The following is a 20,598-nucleotide window of genomic DNA, read 5'->3' as shown; positions in this document are numbered from 1 at the left end:
TACATTTTCAAAAATTTCCTCCAAATCCATTAAGTGAGACATCAAAAGAAAGGTCTTTTTAAACTCTATTCATAGCTGCAATCCAAAAGTTTCTTCGACGTCTGGTTGCTGAATTATTTGCAATCAAAATATTGTTTTTTTCTATAAAAATCGATTTTTTTTTACATTCGGAAGCAGATATTTTCAGATCAAAGTCTCGAAACAAGTTTTGGTTTACAGATACGAGTTCACAATGAACAGGCCTATCAATTTATGTAAAAAAATTAAAAATTTATTTTTTTCTGATTTTCGAGAAAAAATCGAGGTTAACCCTTGCCTAAAAAAAATACATTTTCAAAAATTTCCTCCAAATCCATTAAGTGAGAGATCAAAAGAAAGGTCTTTTTAAACTCTATTCATAGCTGCAAACCAAACAGGCCTATCAATTTATGTAAAAAAATTAAAAATTTATTTTTTTTTCTGATTTTCGAGAAAAAATCAAGATTAACCCCTTTCCTAAAAAAATTACATTTTCAAAAATTTCCTCCAAATCCATTAAGTGAGACATCAAAAGAAAGGTCTTTTTAAACTCTATTCATAGCTGCAAACCAAAAGTTTCTCTGATGTCTGGTTGCTGAATTATTTGCAATCAAAATATTTTTTTTTTTCTATAAAAATCGATTTTTTTTTTACATTCGGAATCAAAGTGTCGAAACAAGTTTTGGTTTACAGATACGAGTTCACAATGAACAGGCCTATCAATTTATGTAAAAAATTTTTAAATTTTTTTTTTCTGATTTTCGAGAAAAAATCATTTTTTTTTCTGATTGTCGAGAAAAAATCAATGTTAATGCCTTGCGTGAAAAAATAAATTTTCAAAAATCTCCTCCAAATCCATCGAGTAAGACATCAAAAGAAATCTTTGAGGTCTATTCATAGAATTCTTTTAAGATTTGGTTGTTGAATGATTCGAATTAGAAATATTTTCTTTTCTTCTTTCGTTCGGAAGCAGATATCTTCAGGCCAAAGTTTTCGATAAAAATACCTACCTTACGTTAACCAACTTGGTATGCCAGAGGAAAAAAAAGACTGTCTGAGGTTGAAATCCAACCTGGACTATAAGTGTCATTTCCTAACTCAAGAAGAATCTATACAAGGAACAAAAATTTAAACAACAAAGCTTTAATTTTATTTGCAATGCAGTTTTTTTATTTGACATGTATTATTGTTTTTTTGTTATAAGGATTTTCATATTTTGAAATTGAATAAATTTTCTTCTTTCGATGAAATACATTATATATTAATTAAATAAAAAAAAATTAAACACAAATTAAGTAATTTATTTTAATTGTAAAAAAAAAATGGGAGAAACGGTTGTAGGGAAGAATGAAGAAAAATTAATTAACTGGAAAACGGATTTTTTATTTTTTGAAAAGAATACAAAAACTTCTTGTGATTTATAATAAAAATTAACATCCCATTGTATTCTAAAGAGCGATTAAATATAAGTTACTGATAATTTACGTTAAAAAAATACTTTTGAAAGTAAAATGAAATACACAAGTTCTTTGAAGTTCTGCCGTTTTTGTTTTTATATATTTTGTTAGTTTGCCTTTTTTTTTTGTTATTAAAAGAAAATTTATTTTAATTTATTGAATTTAAAAGAAAATGCAAGCTTTTTTAAAGTGAAAACTTAGGGACAAACTAAATTTAAAGCAATAAAACGTCTACTAAGCTGTTTAATAGAAGGAGATAAGAATATTTTTGTATGATTTTTTTTTTTGTTTTTTGTTTCCGCATGAGAAGAGTTTGTTTTAATTCATCTTCTTCCTCTTTTTCATCATCTACTCCATTTTCTTTACAAAGAAATCAATCAAGACCCATGAAGTTTTAGGTTTTTTATTTGTGTTGTTTATTTTTTAGATTTTTTTTTCCAATTTTGCTTTTCATATAAAAACAGTTTTCGCCGAAAATTCTTTTTTTTTTTTGTAAGCAAATAGGTTAGCATAATAGAACAAACTCAAGCTCGGGGAAGACGCGCGAATACACGATAAAACCACAATTTAAAGAACAAATTTTGGAAACAATTTCGCATTTTTCCTCATCGAATTGCGCGATGTTTCTTTTGGGGGGTTTTGTATATTCCTCTAATCTTTTCGTCTGCTCGTGTTTTTGAAATTTTGCTATTTTGTTTTGAATTTTTGTTTAATGAATATGTTTTTGAAAATTATAATATTTTTTTTTTTTTTTTTTTTTGCTGTAATGTAAACAAGAACAATTTGCATGAGTTGTTTTTTTTCCTAAGATTTTTTGACTGTTTGAATGGTAAAAATTTTTGTTTTACAACCGTGAGTCGTGAGTGGGAGGGGGAGCAGCACCACCAATCGCCAACAAACGATTCCACTTAAGCTGCTTCACTCTCTACCTATTCTTGCTCTTTTATCTTTTTTTTTCTTATAAAACAAAAATTTGTTTATTGTATGGACACATGAAATGTTTGTCGGTATGCTGAATTGTTTTTGTTGATTAAGGTTGTTTTTTTGTTGTAACATGTATTTACTATATACGCTTGCCCTCTGCATGTTGTTTTTGAAGTTGTTGTTGTTTTTGGTGGTGGTGGTGTTTTTTTTTGATTTGTTGTTGTTTTGAAATGAACACGCATGCGCAATTCGGTATTATTTTTTTCTTCAAAACGTTTCGCCTTAAAAATTCTGGTGAAATCTTCTCTCTTCGTATGTTCTTCGTCATTGATGGATTGATTTCGTTGTTGTTTTATTTCTTGTTCCTCCGTTGTAGGCATTGTTCATTTTTTGTTCATTTTGAATTTAGCATAGAAATTGGCAATTTGATCATGACGCACTGGTATGGCGTCTAAGATGCCAGTGAAACTGAAATTTGTATGACGTTTCTCATGGAGATTATCACCAGAGAGATATGTTACCACATTCGATTGGAATTCAGTTGAATTGGGATCGGTGTGATTGGCAACAAGATGATTGCAGAATTGAGCAATTTGTACGAAGACTGTTGCCTCGCGATCTGAAATAAAAATAAGAAAAATGAAATTAATTTGTGTTAACAAAATTGTTTTTATTATTTGTTGAATTTGACCAATTTTTTAGTGTTAATATTCCACTGTAATTAGGCTGTTTTGGTCTACATAAACGTTGGGAAAAATAAAGGGATAGAACTTGTTTTATTCGCATTTTCTTTATGTGGACCAAGACAGCTTAACAACAGTGGAAGGAAGAAGTTGAAGGGAAATCTAATTAGATTAGAGTGATAGAAACAGAAGAGAAAACAAATGGGGAAGGTTGGGTGCGTGCAATTTCATAGAATGTTCAAATGGCATACATGTTTATTTAAGACGACAAGTTTTTATAAAAATCCATCTCTGCATACAAACTACTAATATAATCTCCTTGTGCGAACATCAAGATTTTAGTATCAAAAAAGATTCGGATTATGTGTATCTCAGTGGGAAGTTGTTGCGGGAAGAAAGCCACAGAATTGGAAGTATTGGGGGCTTTCAATTGTAACGTGGATGAAATTTTTGAATGTTTTTTGGTGTTTGAAATAGATTTAAAGTCCAGTAACAGTTTTTAGATCGATTTGTACATTTAGACAAGTCTCAGTTTAACAAATATAGTTACTATAAAATAGATACATATGTTGCGTAACGTAAACGACATTAAATCAACCAAGATTAAGCGTTTATTTTTACTTAATATCAATTTGGGAGTTAAGTTCGCAAACACTTGTTAACTCTTGACAAAGAGTTATCTGCCTCTAAGAGGTTTTTCATTGCAAATAAGTCCCATCTATTAATTTTTTCTAATTATAAAAAGTTACTATTTTTCATGGAATGCCTCATTGTTGGTGAAGAACTTATAACTAATTGTTTGATAGGCTTATCGCCATTGGACACTAAAGGATTTGGCTATTTTGGTTAGCGGTTTCTAACTTCAGGGTAGTTTCAAAACTAGAAGTATAAAGTACATAGTTTTGGAAACAAAGGAATTAAATGTCGACGCCGTACGTGAATGGCTTTACCATGATCTGTATCACAAACTGCCGTTGTTCACTGACCAAGATTAAGCCAAGACCAAGATTAAGCGTTTATTTTTACTTAATATCAATTTGGGAGTTAAGTTCGCAAACACTTGTTAACTCTTGACAAAGAGTTATCTGCCTCTAAGAAGTTTTTCATTGCAAATAAGTCCCATCTATTAATTTTTTCTAATTATAAAAAGTTACTATTTTTCATGGAATGCCTCATTGTTGGTGAAGAACTTATAACTAATTGTTTGATAGGCTTATCGCCATTGGACACTAAAGGATTTGGCTATTTTGGTTAGCGGTTTCTAACTTCAGGGTAGTTTCAAAACTAGAAGTATAAAGTACATAGTTTTGGAAACAAAGGAATTAAATGTCGACGCCGTACGTGAATGGCTTTACCATGATCTGCATCACAAACTGCCGTTGTTCACTGACCAACTGAGGTAACCTAGCAATACATTTTAAATGTTAGACCCGTCTGTGAGCTTATTATGTATGCCCTAGGGTATTTAATTCACCTTGTTAAACGGAGCCTTTCTCTAGTTTGTAATAGATGACTTAAATAAGATTAATTGTTCCTTAGTTGTTTGTGAACAAAAAATGCAAAAGTTAATAAAAGAGGAAAGTGGAACATATGCAGTTTCCAATAAACTATGTAAGCCGACTCTACTTAAGAGTACCGCAGGGTATTATATCCTTGTCTGTTTTGGATGGTACGGGAAATATATTGAGAAAGGGCCTTCGCGAGGGTTGTCCAAAACAGATAAATAACGCTTTAAACATCTAACGATTTTTCTCTCTTTTTTTTATATAAGGGTTTAAATAATTGCAGAGTGCCACTTCATTAAGATCATTTTATATACCTGATCTTCCTCAAAACTTTGCTACAGATTTGTCGCTTCGAAAAATTTATAGATTGCCGATTGAAAAATGCCACGACAAAGTAGATAAGAGTCGTCGAAGAAATTAGATCGGATGGATGATGATTTCAATATGAATATGTAAACATTCGAATACTCCGCCCTAACTAACAACTTAAATTTTAAAGATCGGACAACTCTTGACTTACCGAGCTTCCTTGGAATTTTAACCAACGAGAAAGTCATGTTCTCATTATCCCTCTGGGCACGCATATGCCTGTTGCCATGAGTAAATTCCTGCTCTAGCCAACGAATAACATTCCTGGCATTTTCGCTGCGCTTCTTTAAATCGTCCAATTCATTAAAAACTTTAAAAAAAAAATTTAAAAAATTAAAAATCAACGTTTTCAAAAAACTATTATCAAATAAATTACCTGCATTTGGAATCAAAACAATAAACTTCTTGCTTTTGACCAAATTCTTTACAATGCCTGTGTATTCAGTGAGCGCCTTTGCGTCGACAACAACAAACGGTGTCATAATCATATTTAATGGATTTTTGCGAAGCTGTAAAGTAAACAAAAAAAATATGATAAATAACTCAACTCAAAAAGTGTGTTTTTGCTAATAAATACATACCTCTTCTTCCAAAGTCTCAACTTCATTTTTAAGCCATAATTTTCCCATTATCTCGCATTTCTTATTGACTTCATTTTTTTGGGCTTCACTGCGTTCCTCATCCGCACCACTGCTCGATTGGAGTTTCTCAATTTTCTCACCAGCATTTCGATTTCTCAAGTAGCCCTTTCTGGGCATTCGTTTGCACTCTTCGACAGTGTCTTTCTCCTCGTTGCTGGTATAACTTTTCCTAACTATACCATTCTTACGATCACTATAACGACGAGTGCGTCCTTCAACGCGTTTTCTCGAATTCTTAGCTGATCTACGCTCCCTTCGACGAGACGAAGAGACTTTCTTCTCTTCCCTCTTCTTCTTGACATTCTCTGTGAATTTTCTAGACTTAACACAGAATCTATAATTGAATTTCTTTTGTTTGCAAATAAAGAATCCAAAATCAACCATTTTGAAGATTCTTAATATATTCTCCTCGTTCGAAGTTATTTTCTCACGAATAGTTGTCTCCCAATCCAACTGCATCTGTGTGCTCTGGAACAAATCAAAGTTCTTTAGAACAAAATCTTCAGATAGAGGAACTGCCGAACGGACATCAAACAGCTCACTCAAAGGCTCACGGACATTTGAGCTCAATAAGAATTCTCTTTCGAAAAAGACCTTTCTAGTGAAAATATCAATGTTGCAATAATTCAAGAGTTTCATGATTTTATGTATAAACTCTGGATTTGAATGATAGCATCCAAAGAGTATTTCTTGGTTAATTTTAAGCCAATCAAACAGAATCTTTAGAGCACGCATTGTTGGTTCTGTTTGAACAAAATCCACAATGATATTTGGATCAATTTTGGTGTATTTATTTCGATAGACCAATTTTTTTGGTGGATCTGCTCCAGTTTTGACCTCTTCTTCAATATCAGATTTGAAATTGATTGCTCCCAAAGAAGCACTATTCAGATTGAGAATCTCAAAGCCCTTAAGGAGTTCCTCACTGTCAACTTCCTGAGACAAATCAGCTCCAGGATAAATAATCTTTTCCTCTTCGATAACAATATCTTCGTTATCGGAAAATGTTGGATAATTTCTATTTTCCAACTCATCATCTTCAGATTCTTCTGTTTTCTGTTTGATTTCTTTATCATTTGGTACTGCTACTCCATCTTCAATATCACTGAAATCGCTTTCGAAATTCGAACTCAAGTCAGAGTATTCATCTTCCTCGGAAGAGAAATCGGTATCCATGTCGGATTCTGTGTCATAGCAACTGCTATCGTCACTTTGGGCGATTTTCCTGCGACGACGACGTAATTTCATGCCTTTTTTCTTGCTCTTACTTGACAATGGTGTCTTTAAATCGGACTCTTTGGCCTCGTCACTACTGCGAGTCGAGTTTTGTGGGTTCTTTTCATCATTGTCTTTTTTCGACACAACTACGGATGTTTTTATCTCTCGCTTGCCATTGATTTCCTCTTGTTCATCGGTATCTGATGGAGGTTTTATTTTCTTCTCTGTCTCACCCATTGTTGCCATCCAATTCTTGAATTCATTGCGACTCTTTCGCACTGACATATCGAATTCTTCGAATCTTTTAGCATACATTTCGTGGAATTCTTCGTTTTCTTTCGATTTTGATAGAACTTCTTGTTCCAAATTCACAATGCATGCATCCATGAGATCAGAACAAACGGCAACCAAGAAAGCATTCAAGGAATACACTTTCTGTGAATTGATCATCTTTAATTTGGACAAGCAGAAGAAGAGTATATTGACAATTTTGAAGACACTTGCTTCGGTAATGTTGATACTCTTCGAACATAGAATCTTTCTTAGATCCACCAAGACACAGTGACATAGACTGTTAAAATCAGGGACTTCCTTATCGAAGAAGAATATATCCACAATCAGATAGAAACGGGCATAGAAATCCTTGAGATTAAACTCAACCTTATTGGGGTCTAATTTCTCAAGATAATCAGCATGAGCTTGAAACAGTTTGCAGACATTATTCTCGCTCAATTCAAAGGGTACAATGCAAACCAGTGAATACAAATAATGATAGATCGAATCTAGATCGTAATTCTGACCATAGAAAAGAGTTCCCAATTGATTTTGGGACATTCCAATAGCTGGATTCAACTTGAATGCTTCATAATAAAATTTTGCTGCCATTTTCTTTGTTATTTTTGGCTTGGAATCAATTTTGAAATCAAGAAAGTAACGATGTAAATCACCCAACGAAAGCAATGCCGAGTGTATAGTATCCAAGGCGAAACTGACCGCCTCAAGACTCTTATCAACAACGAAATCGTCGATAATTTCCTCACCATCAATGGTGGTAGTGATCTTTCTATAATCACATCCATCAACTCCTTCAGTAAAGACATTGAAATTAAGTAAAAACTTTAAATCCAAATCGTAGATTTCTTCCATTTTTGAAGCAATCCTTTTATAATTGGCAATTCCGCTAAATAAAAACTTTTCTAGTTTTTGGAAATTCTCTTGGGCAGTTTCTTCTTTTTGTTCTTTATTCCAGTTTTTCTTTACGAAAGCAATAAATTCGTAGTAACCTTTGCGCCAGAGTATTTCACGAGCTTTTTTGCCAACAGCTTGAAAGTCTTTAAATAATATGGCCTTGCACAGTTGGACCAACTGTGAACGTTTATCTTCGATGTCATGATCGAAGAGTTGTGACATTGAAACAATGGATTTTTTCTCATCGTCCAATTGTTTTGTGACCATATACAAGGAGCTGAAAATAAAATAAAATTAAATTAAGAAAGAATTTTATTTATTTATTTATTTATACAGACTAACATAGTAATCTTAAATTGCTAAGTTAGTACTTAATTTAGAGAGCACAGGCTGCAAGGGCTTTCGGCTCGCTATTAAAGAATTATATATTTTACAAAATTATAATTTAAAATTAAGACGTGTTATTGTTTTTTGAATAGTATCTAAATTTTGGACGTTAATGTTTTTGAGAATTTCGTAAATGTTGTCATCATTGTTCGGTAGGGAGCGGTTGATGTGGGCTAGGAGGTGGTTGATATCTAGTGTTTCCGTACAGCTGGGGCAAGTTGAAGGTCTTTCTTTTTTAAGAAGATGCTGATGAGTTGATAGAGTGTGGCCTAAGCGAAGACGTACGAAACTGGTAATTGTGGGTTTCGCTGCTTGAACTGGATAAATAGGTGGTATTTTATTATTGTTTATTCTTGAATAGTGGTGGTTATATGTCATCCAGCTATTAATTTGGCTTGTTTTTACTTCTAGCTTTATTAATCTTAACAGATCCTTCTCACTATATGTGTAAAACAAAAACGTAGGTGTTTTGCTGACGGAAAGAGCAGCTTTGTCAGCATATTCATTGCCCTTTATACCTATGTGTGCTGGAACCCACATAATTTTGAGTTTTGTTTGGGATTTAATAAGACTATCTCTGAGCATAATTATTGCTGGGGTGGCATTATTCAGGTTCTTGATAGCTTGGATAACTGAAAGGCTATCGGTGCATATTACCCAGTTTCCTCTTCTATTGGTGGCATATTTTATGGCTTCATAGACCGCTAGTGCTTCTGCGGAAAAAACTGATGCGAATTCAGGCAGGAGACCATGCCTGAGTAATTGACCATTGTCTGTTGTTACCGCAAAGCTTGTATGATTTGTTGCTTTAGAACCGTCACAATATATGAATTTCCATTCTTTGGTTTTGAGATCGTTTTCGATGGTATTGAAGATTCCGTGATAGACGTTTGTTGGTGTATGTTCCTTTGAGTACTCAGACAGTGACAGCTCAAAAGATTCGGGTCTACACAACCAGGGTGGGTACTTTGATGTTGGGTTGCAATTTATTTTGTTTGGCAGTTTGAATTTTGAGACACTTTTCCAAATACACGATATTGCTGATGGAGTTCTTTTTTCCCGTGTCGAACGAAGGGCAGCAATAGAGTCTTTGTTTATAACGGATCTCGTCGAAAACAAAAGTTTTCCCGAAAGTTTTAGAATTACTTCTTCATACCTTTCGTTGAGTGTTGGCAAACCAGCTTCAGCCAATATGTTTTTTATAGGGGTTGTTGGGAATGCATTTAAAGATTTTCTAGCAGCTTGATGGTATGTAGGCTTTATTATATTGAACGTAGATTTTGGACAGCTTCCGTAGATACTAAGTCCGTAGTCTATTTTATTTAATATTAACATTTTAGTTAGATAGCATAGCGTATTAATATGAACTTTACATTTTTTGGAAGACAGATATTTAATGATGTTAAGCCTTGCAGCGAGTGTTTTTTTTAATTCAACACAGTGGTTTTTCCAATTATATTTATTGTTAAAGGTTAATCCTAAAATACTTAAATTATTTACTGGCTCTAGTTCTATATTGCTTATAGTAAGGTTAAAGTTTTGGCATGACTTTTTTCTACATATATGAAATGTTTTACATTTTTGTAATGATAGGTTCGCACCAGAAGTGGTGGACCATTCTTCAAAATCTTTTATTACATTTAAAAAAGTTGTTTTTGTAATTTCTAAATCATTGTTTTTACATAGCACGTAAACATCATCGGCATATAAACAATGATCAAGAATATTATATTTATTTATGATGTTGCTTATTTCGTTGAACGCTATTGAAAATAGCATTACCGAAAGGGGTGATCCTTGTGGGATACCATTATGTAGAGGGTAGTTCGGGGAGTATGCGTTATTGACTTTAACACAAATTTTCCGGTTCGAAAGGAAAGCTTTAATGTAGCCAAACATTTTTGGGCCCAGGCTCCATTCCCTTAATTTTGATAGTACTAAGTGAACTCCTATCCTATCAAATGCTTTCTCGAAATCGAGTGAAAGTATTGAAACGTGATTTTTTGCAGAGATAGCGTTTGAAATATAACTGTCAATATGGAGTAAAGCATCTTGACATCCCCTTTTGGGTTTAAATGCAACTTGATTAGAAGCAATCAATTTTTTGGACTCAGTATACCAAAGGAGCCTTTTCGCTATTATTTTCTCCAAAATCTTTGAGATACATGGTAATAGTGAAATTGGTCTGTATCCATCAATTTTGTTGATTTCCTTTTTTGGTTTGGGGATAGGGATAACCGTTGCTGTTTTCCAATATTGCGGTATAACACTTGAATCGAGAACTTTATTATAGAGTTTGATAAGAATGATTTTTGCGTCTGTTGGCAGATTTTTAAACATTGGATATGAGAGTCTGTCCCTACCAGGTGTCTTCCCTTTTAGCTTATTGAGGCATGATTCTAATTCGGGTAGCGAAATGGGTTGCTCAAGATGATTGGTTGCGAAATTGGTAGGCATGTAGGGTATGATGCGCAGACTTTCTTCTTTTTTTGTTTTGAAATTATTATGAAAATTGTTGTCATTGGAATATTCGGACCAAGTAGTAGCAAAGTAATTACTTATTTCTGTTGAGTTAAGAAGAGATCCAGATTCAGTTTCAATGCATTTAATAGAGCGCGGTATGGCTGAGCCACTAAGTCTATTTATTTTATTCCAGATGTTGGTTACAGAAGAGTTTGGGTTAATGGATTGGGTAAATTCGTTGAAGCTTTTGATTTTGTTGGTTTTAAGTGTTCTTCTGAAGAGAGCATTGGATTTCTTAAATAGAATAAGGTTTTCCGTTGTGGAGTTTTTTTTAAATTTTTTCCAGGCTTTCACTTTATTATCTCTTAAATTGCTAAGCTCCGTGTTCCACCAAGGGACAGCATGTTTGGATTGTTTGGGACTGGTTTGAGGTATTGCAAGGTTAGCTGCTTTACGCAGAGATTTTTGAAAAATGGCTGCTGTTTTATTGATATTTGTATTGCTTTCAAGATCAAGGGATATTTTGGCAGTTGATTTAGCATATGCAGGCCAGTTTGCTTTATCAATCTTGAATTTTAGTGAAGGAGCAGGGTTATCTATTTTTCCTATTGTAAGCGCATTTAAAATTGGAAAGTGATCGCTGTTGTGCAGATCATCTAAAGTTTTCCAACTCATTTTAGGGTATAAGTCAGGGGAACAACAAGTAATGTCTATGTGTGTCAGCGTTCTGTGTGTGGAGAAATGCGTGGGTGAACCATCGTTCAATATAAGGAGATTTGAATTGGTTATAAAATTTTCAAGAATGGATCCTCTTTTATTTGTGCTAGGTGAACCCCAAAGTATGCTCCAGGCATTAACATCTCCACCAATTACTATTGCCCCTTGAACCTGTGTAAGAATGTTTTCCAAATCATGCCTCGTAATAGTTTGATCTGGTGGAAAATACAAATTTATGTATGTAATTTTGAATTTTAGATGAACTTCCAGTGCTAACACTAAGAGGTTCGAGTTAATGTGAACCTGTCGATGTGGTATATTTTTCTTGATCATAATACCTATACCTTGTTTCCATGTCGTATTAACAGGAAAGTTTAAAAAGTATCCTTCGAAAGTTTTTGGGATTATCGGTTTAAAATTGAAGGGACAGTGGGTTTCTTGCAGATTAACTATTGATGGATTGTGTCTGGAAATTAAAATATTAAGTTCGTCGTAATTATTTGTAAAGCCTTGCATATTCCATTGCAAAGTTACGAGAACTATATTTGTTTCATTGGAATTCCACGTTCTTCCATTGGACGAAACCAAAGGAAGCGTAGAAGAAGTTTGGTTTGTTGTGAATAATTGTGGCGTAGAAATATTGTTAAAAGTAGAATTGACGTTTGATAAATTTGTGGTGTTCGGAATACGGCTCCGCTGCACAGATGTTGAACCGAACGAGCTCCGAGAGGAGCTCGGACGATTCAATTCCTGTTCAGCAGAGCCGTTGTTTTTGAGGTTATTATTGTTATTATATGCTTTCATCATCTTCCATGGGAACAAAGTAGTTGTTGTTGTCGATGAGAGCTTGAGTAGCTCTATCTAACGGAGATAGTGAGTTAGCAGTGTTTGAAATAGGTTGAGAAAAAGGGATATTAGAGTGAGACAAAGTGGAGCTTGTGTTTGATTCATTTGTTTGTGTTTGATTTATAATATGGGATGTTGTTGTTGTGGGTTTGGTGTTTGAATTATTTTCGATAGTATTAGCGTTATTTTTTTTTGCTTTTTTTAATGCAGCTGCGGCTGCTTGTGTAGAGACGACAAGAGATTGGGGGGGTGATGAAAAAGGTGGGAGATGGTCGGAAGGTGTAATTGTATTTGGTTTTGTTTTTTCATTTTCGGAGTGTGTTTTATTTGTAGAGATTGAGGAATTATTTGTTGGAATGGGTGAAACGGTTGTTTGCGGTTGTGTATTTTTTTCATTTTCGATTGGAGGTGAAGAAGAGGTTGGTTTGAGGTTAGCTCGATTTGCTCGATTAGCAAATGATTCGTGGTTCGTATTGATTTGGGAGGGGAATTGTTCGTTGTAGATGCGTTTAGCGTCTGCCATACTACACTTTTTCTGGGTTTTAACTTTTATGATCTCTTTCATCTGTAGGAATTTGGGACAGTCTTTGGATGATGACGGATGAGGATCTAGGCAATTTGCGCACATGACCCTGGAGCACTCAGATTCTGTATGTGGTGGGAAATTGCATATATTGCAGATAGGAGTATTGTTGCATCTTTTGGTGGTATGTCCAAGTAACTGGCAATTCCTGCACCGCATGGGATTTGGAATGTACTCGGTAACCTTGGCATTAAAAAAGCCAATTTCGACTGTGTTTGGAACTTGATATGTGTCGAAAGTGAAGAGTAGTAAACCTGATGGACGTTGGTTTCCATCTACTTGTTTTGTAAATTTATACACTTCAGTAACTTTTTGTTCTGTCATTTCCTCTACGATTTCTTTTTCCGGAACATTGATAAGCCAGGGGGCGTACACAATACCTTTCGACGAATTAAGCTGCTTGTGCGGAGTTATAGTAACGGGCCAAAGGTTAGAAAGAATTTTTGTAGCGATAAATCTGTCAGCTACAGCTTGATTTTTTGTGAGGATTAAGATTTTGCCGTCTCTAAGTAGTGAAATCTGCTCATACTCGGTGCTTATTGCATCGATAGCTTTCTTTAGTCCAAAAATGCTTACTGACGAAAGAGGCTTATCTTCATTTGCAGAGGCAATGACAATGAATCTAGGATTTTTTTGATTATTGATTTTAGGGAGTCCGGGGTAGGGATTCAGGGGTTGATACGATTGTTTGGGTTTTTTATGTCGGGGTTCGGAAAGCACAACTTCGGAAAGCGCACTGTACCTATTACCCCCCTTAGTTCTCGGCCCAGGGGCCGTACCCATGTTGGGAAAAAACAACTAACACTCGCGGGGATAAGAGATAAGGGAGAGTGAAAGAGGAAGGTATAAGTGTTTTTTTTTTTTTTTTTATTACGGTAAAACCGAAATTGAAAAAAGTGGTGTATGTATTTGTACACAAAAGGAAGCCGCCGGTTGGAACGATGCGTGCAGCACGAGAGCTAGTCGGTGACTGTTGAAGAAAGAATTTATTTTATAATTTATAATTATAAAAAAGAAGAGTGTAAGAGTTGATGATTCTGAGAAGATGCAACATGATAGAGCTTTCGATTTTTCTTATTATGTTTCTCAATAAAATATTTTGATAACGCAAACAAATTTATCATCATGATGGGAAATACTAACGAGTATCGAGTTAAGATTATTCTCGAATTCAAATATAAGGTTGTGTGAGTATGTGACTCATATATGTTCGCATACAAAATTATTGTTTGGCCTTGGTTTAGTTTAAATAATTATGAACATTTATGTGATATTTTCAAGATTAAACTAGTTGTTGTTCTAGAGTTTATAGGAATGTTCACAGCCGGCAACCGGGTAAACCGACAACCCGGCTGTTGGAAACATAATTCTTATAAGCGCTTTCACACGAACGATGGTTAATGTGGTGTACTGTTAAATTTTATCAATTTAGAGTCATACGCATTAGCCAAATGCTTCATATCAAAAATGTGACAAATACACTTCGCGTAAGAATTAAAAGCACATATTTTTTTAGGTCTGCATTATTAATTAACAGTATTGGATAAATAATACTTTTTTTTTTGTCTTGGATGTTGGGAGAAACGACGAAAAAGATATGTGCATTCAAAAAGCGCGACTAATTTTTCACAAACGTCCTTTCAAAGTGAATAAGCACAAATGGGGCAATAAAATCACTTTTTCGAAAAGACTATCATAAACATTATCATAATATTGAATTAAGGACCTAACCAATAGTGGTAAAGAACTGCAAAAAACGATCCTGCAAAGCATCAAGTTTTCACATCTGCAAAACGTAAAAAATAGGTGAAGTTGGTAAATTTACGAAAGTTCCTAGTGATCAACAGTGCTTATCCTTTTAAATGGCTGATTTTTTTTTAAGCAATCTCGCACTCAGCCAAGAACGGAAATGTGTGCGATTTGAATTTTTAATTACAAATGGCAAGGAAATGAAGTGGGATTCCTTTTAATTTTAACGTGATCGAATATTTGATTTTGATGTCTTGGATAAGTAAGGCTATCATTTTAACGATATGCAGAAGAACAAATGATTTCGAGTTTTACATCATTGTTAAAAAAGAAGTTATAAGCACGCAATGAAATTATCTTCTATGATACCATTCAACTTGAACTTCAGACGTCAAGAATGGCCGTATTTAATACTAAATGAATATTGAGAGAATTTTTTTAAGACAAGAAAACGACTAGCTCTAGGAGCGCCAATTTGGGTTAAAGTAAATATTAAACTTCGCAGTTCCCTCCGCTCTTCGTCCTTCTTCCCTATGACTCGATAATTTCTTTAATCACGCCTCAATTTTGGCGGGCGAGTTGTTTTTATATCGTTTTAGTACAAACGCCTTACGTAATGGGAGTGATTACATATTAACATAGTCTCGAATTAATTAATGAATTTGTTCGATAGGTATGATTATAATGTACCAGCTCCAAGACAGCCCAAATATCTTTGTGTTTGGGATTTTCTGGAAGAGGACACAATTTATGCGGAAAGCTAAGAAGCAGTTAACTTTTACGCTGAAACCCAGTGTCTAAACGCTAACTCAACCATTCTGTGCGGATCAGATTCATTAAACAGACCTAATGTGTTTTAGAAATAGGTTAATTTTAAGTCAATTGTAATCAAGTTCAATAAACCAAAATTGAAGCAGATAAGTCCAATTTTTAACTTAAAATTACTGTATATCTCCACTTGACCCCTCGTAAAGCACGTAAGTAGTACGTGGTTTAGACAGAAACGGTCATATTTGAAACCAACTGATAAATGAAACTTTTGTCAAGTGATGTCGTTTTCAATTGGCCGTCCGGAAGCGTCCGGAACCATTCATAAGCCTTCTGAATGTGTTTTATTCGCACAAAAATGACAGAAAGAAGGCTTCTCAGAAGAGAAATTCTCTTCTCGATTTAAAATCAGAAGCACTAATACATGAACACAAAAATGTCAACAAAAAAAGACTCAATCATTCTTTTTTTGTTGTCATTCAAAAATTTATCATTTAATGAAATTAAAATTAATTAGAAAATTAAAATGGGTACCTTATTGCAATGGAATATTTTTTTAACCATTTTCTTCTTCATCGTCGTCTTTAGATTTATAATTTTCCATAATTTTTTTGGTTGGAAGAAAAAAAAATTTATTTGACATTTTTGAAATTTCACAAACACAAGCAACAAAAACAGAATTGAGTGGAAGCGATTCAAACTGTTTTATTGGGTTTCAGAATGAGTGAATTCTTGAGTGAAAACAATCGAAAACGACATGAGTTTATGTCTAAGAAAACAAAAATAGGTACATACCTACGTAATACTAATAAAGCGAATTTTAACTTCACTCATAAATTTTACATCAAAAAGAAATAAACAATTTGGTTGGGATTGTTCGCTGTTATTCAATTTCGATTATGGGATTTCAATTGAAATGTGATAACTATTTTTCTCTAATAAATAAATAAAAAAAAGCTTCGAGAGTTCCAAGAAACACAAGTTAATATTTATATTTAAAATTCTTTAGTTAGTTTCAACTTTTTTCTAGCACAGAAACATAAATACAAACTTAACATCGCAGACATTTGAAATTATCCAATTAAAATAATAATAAAAACAAAAAAAAAAAAAAAACACGGAACAAACAAATGTGTCTTTTTTCAATAAGTATAAGTTCATTCTTTCCTAACTTTATCAGACATTGCTTTTATCATTTACGTCTGTTGCATTGCAAAAAAAAAAAACAATAAAAAAAAGTAGATAATTTCTTGTTTACTGCAATAAGTAATTGCTTAATTATTGACGTCACCTTGACGAAGTTAAATAACAACAAATGCAAACGTTTTCACCTTATTATAATTTATTAGAAAAGACAATTTTTTATGATGAGTCATGAAATTAATTCTAAACACGAGTCAACATTTTCTGATTATGACGAAATAGAAACAATAAATTGCTTGGTTGTGGATAGAGTAGACCTACCTCAATTTTTATTGTTACAAACTTATAAACCTAACATGTAACACTACTTTGTCCAACAACATTTTGTCATTTTCCATTGGTTATTAAATGATGGGTTACAAAAGGATGAAAACTAAAAAAAAATAATTATGCGATAAAGAAGCTCTAGCACTTCTCTCTCAGAATAAACAGAATTAAAAAAGGAAAACGAAAAAAAAAACAAATAAAAAACATTGAGACTGAGAGTGACCGAAGTGGGCGACTATCAGACAAGGGTTGATGCATGCACATTAGGGTGGGTCAAAAAAAAAATCAAAGTCAAAAAAATCAAATTTTTTGATTTTGTACTCCAAAAAACACTTCTAGAATATACTCACCAACAAAATAAAAAATAAATATATTAATGGCAATGCATACGGGTCATAAGAAAACTATTGAAATCAGTGGTCATTGGCTTTGAATACGAATATCTTCTAAACGCTTAATGCAATCAATTTGATGCACAGGACTTCTTTGTAGAACATTTAAGCCCCTATAAGAATACATCTAGCTAATTTGATAATAATGAATTTTCAGTGAATTTTGAAAAGTTAAAAAATGTTTTTTAACTTTGAACTCGAATATCTTTCAAATGGTTAGATTAATAAAAAAAAAGTTACTAAGACCTTTTTTGGGGAGCAATCTATTTCCTAAAAGAATATGTCTTCCGCGTTTGATTATTATAATTTTTCAATTTGTTACAAAATTAAGAACAAAAAACGTATTTTTAAAGATTTTCTCGATTTTTTCGACCTCAAATATCTATTAAACGGTTAGATAAACGAAAAAAGTGTCTAGGGCTTTTTTTGTAGAGCGTTCAATTTCCTACAAGAATATGTTAAGAAATTTGCTAAAAACTCGATTTAAGACCAATTTATTCACTCTCCATTAAATATGAAAAATCTGTCGAATCGCATACAAATTTTAAAATTTCCCTTTTTAAATGGCGACTTTAAATTTAATGGAGTGTGAATAAATTGGGCCTTATAAAAAAATAATTTCTTTTTAGTAGAAGCTTGATGTAAAAATGGAAAATTGCGAAGCGGATGACCTTCCCATTAATATAAAGAACTCGTATTTGCTGAGTATATTCAAGAAATGTCTAGCAATCGATTTTTCGTAGTACAAAATCAAAAAAAAAAAAAAAGAATTGGATTTTTTTTGACCCACCCTAATGCACATACGGACACATACATCTTGTGAATTTATTTTTAACTCGAAGTCACATTTTGATTAATTTTTTTTTGCAAAGAATAAAAAAAAACTTAACTAAAAATAAATCAAAATAAAAGAACTCCAAATTGCAATTTTATAAAATATAATAAAAAAAGGGAAAAAACAAACTCACCGATAAGTCTCCTTGGGGTCACGGCCACCAGAAATTTCCATCGCAGCTAAACCACGAAACAGTCCAGTTTCGTTGTCGTTCATGCTAAAGTATAAAAAAAAAAAAAAAAAAAAACAATTTAATAAAACAATGCAATTTTAATAAAAAGAAGGGGAATACTTTAATACCAAATGTTTATTTCGCAAAAATAAGTTCCAGATTGTTTTTTTTTATTTTTGCGTTTCTATTTGGAGAAATTAGTAGATTTTTCTGTTGCGTGCGATTTATTGTAAATTTTTATTTCTTTATGGTTTGTTTAAACACACACGTTTTCGTTTTTTAAACAAATTCTTTTCAGTTTCTTTCGCTTTTTTATTCCTTTATTTTCGATTCGATGAAAAAATGAGTCAAGAGACGACGACAACGACGACGTGAGACTCGATTTCCATTGTGTGAATGTGAAAGAAATTCAGCTGCTCTCAAATAGCTGCTGCGTTGTTTCAATTCTTTACTATTTTTTCTAGATTTTCCAATTGAATATTTGAAATAAATTCAATCTATAGACATTTCTAAAGATTTTTCAATTGTTTATATATAATTTTAATGAACAATAAGTGTTTTTTTCAGATCGTAAGATATATTTGATATTTTTGCACTTCATCACTTTATGAAAAATGGATGATATTTGAAGAAAAGAAGTGGAAAAATTTTTTGTCTACTGTTTTCCAGTGTGGTGTGTGTGGAAAGAAGACAGATGTTTTTGTTATTTGTTCAGTCGGTTAGGTAGTTTGTATGGGAATGAATGTATTCAGGGTACAATTGGTTGATAAAAAATTACAAATTTTTGTGAAATTCAATTAATGGTATAATTTTTGAAATTATTCATTTTTTTTTTTAATTTCACAAAATTAGGTACATTCTTATTTGAATGAACTTTCTTTTTAATATTCTGTTACAATTTGTTTTTGTATTCAAATGAAAGCAATCGTTAAGCCGAAAGTGATCCCTGGGGTATAAAAGCTTTTATTTAAAATCGAATTTAGTCGTTCGAAGCATAAAAAAACTGTTCTATAAGGAAACCGTTAGCAACACTAATTTACAGCCTAAATTCCCAATGTTAGCCTCGTTCCATTGGAGGTGGTGGTTTACTCATGAGTAGATCTAGTACTAGAATTAACACATGATCTTCTTCTCGAGGAGATAGGAATGTGTAGTTGTTGTACTAGATTTCTACTCACGAGTAAATTACCACCTCCAATGGAACAGGGCTGTTAATTAATGACCCTACCGGAAATGTATACGGAAGCGCGTAATGGATAATTTTTTGAAAAAAAACAATCCAAATCGGAATCTGATGTTTAGTGTGGATTTTTTGTCATAAAATTACCTATACATACCGCTTGCGTACCTTTCCGGTGTGGTCATTCCTTTAAAGCAAAAATTGATGTTCCGCTTTGGAATTTTTTCATAAAATTACCCGTTCGTTACTGCATACCGCATGAAAAAAAAAATCCAAACCGAAAAATGTGGAATTTGTGGAATGATTTGGAATTTTTTCATACATATATGCTAAAGCATACCTTTCCGGTGTGGCCATTCCTTTACACCTCCTGACACCGGAAATGACATTTTTAAATATGTAATTACAATTGGATACGTTTTTGAGATATGATTTTGAAATTTTGTTTGAGTAAAAAGTTTTTGGCGAAATATTTCCTTAAAACAACATTTTTTTAAATGAATCACTTCTATTGTAACCCAAAAAAGTTATTCAAGTATTTGTTATTTATTTTTTCAACATTAAGGTGTAACTACAACGGCAACTTTTTTGCAAGAAGTGGAAAATTTACAAAAGTAAAACTTTTTTTTTTCTCCCTAGCGCGAACGTAAAAATAAGCTTTCTGCATTATTGTTTTTCATTTTGGGGTCGGAAAACTATCACACAATGAGTTTGAAAATTTTCACTTTTTGAGGTTTTGCAAAAAGTGGCCATTGTAGTTATGCCTTTAAGATGCCGGTTTTTCTGCTCAGATTGATCATTTATTATTCAAGCCTAGAACGCAGATCGAGTTAAATTTAAGCTCCCATACAAATTATCGATACAATTTTACCGATTTTTCGATAATTTGTATGGGAGCTAAAATTTAGCATGATCTGCGTACTAAGCTTCAAGTTATAGCACGAAGCATGAATACTAAGATTGGAATTCATAGTAAAGTCAAGATTTATCTCAAGTGAACATTTTGCTTTTACGCTTGGCAACTTTCTCTACA

At 32.9% G+C, this 20,598-nt stretch overlaps 1 protein-coding gene across 2 annotated transcripts; it reads right to left on the bottom strand.

The window, feature by feature from the left end:
* Positions 1-1,592: 1,592 nt before the first annotated feature.
* Positions 1,593-19,010, bottom strand: LOC129913485 (nonsense-mediated mRNA decay factor SMG5). Of its 2 annotated transcripts, none has more exons than XM_055992185.1 (6): positions 18,506-19,010; positions 18,347-18,430; positions 5,538-8,280; positions 5,333-5,465; positions 5,108-5,266; positions 1,593-3,018 (listed from the first exon to the last, which is right to left on the bottom strand). In XM_055992185.1, exons 2-6 carry the CDS (start codon positions 18,427-18,429, stop codon positions 2,783-2,785), a joined length of 3,354 nt encoding a protein of 1,117 aa, XP_055848160.1. In that variant the 5' UTR covers position 18,430; positions 18,506-19,010; the 3' UTR covers positions 1,593-2,782. The 2 variants fall into 2 exon arrangements, with proteins under 2 accessions (XP_055848160.1, XP_055848159.1); XM_055992184.1 differs by having other exon boundaries at positions 18,514-19,010.
* Between the last annotated feature and the right edge of the window lie 1,588 nt (positions 19,011-20,598).

Source organism: Episyrphus balteatus, chromosome 3, assembly GCF_945859705.1.
Source record: "Episyrphus balteatus chromosome 3, idEpiBalt1.1, whole genome shotgun sequence".
NCBI lineage: Eukaryota > Metazoa > Arthropoda > Insecta > Diptera > Syrphidae > Episyrphus > Episyrphus balteatus.
Note: the sequence above shows the minus strand (reverse complement) of the source record. Positions and strands in the feature narration are given on the sequence as shown.

Excerpts from the sequence above, each read along its gene's own strand:
- LOC129913485 (XM_055992185.1), bottom strand. The coding sequence starts at position 18,429 with ATGAACGACAACGAAACTGGACTGTTTCGTGGTTTAGCTGCGATGGAA. Across the intron at positions 5,466-5,537 it reads TTGAGACTTTGGAAGAAGAG|CTTCGCAAAAATCCATTAAA; the intron begins GTATGTATTTAT and ends TTTACTTTACAG. Across the intron at positions 5,267-5,332 it reads TGTTTTGATTCCAAATGCAG|TTTTTAATGAATTGGACGAT; the intron begins GTAATTTATTTG and ends TTTTTTTTAAAG.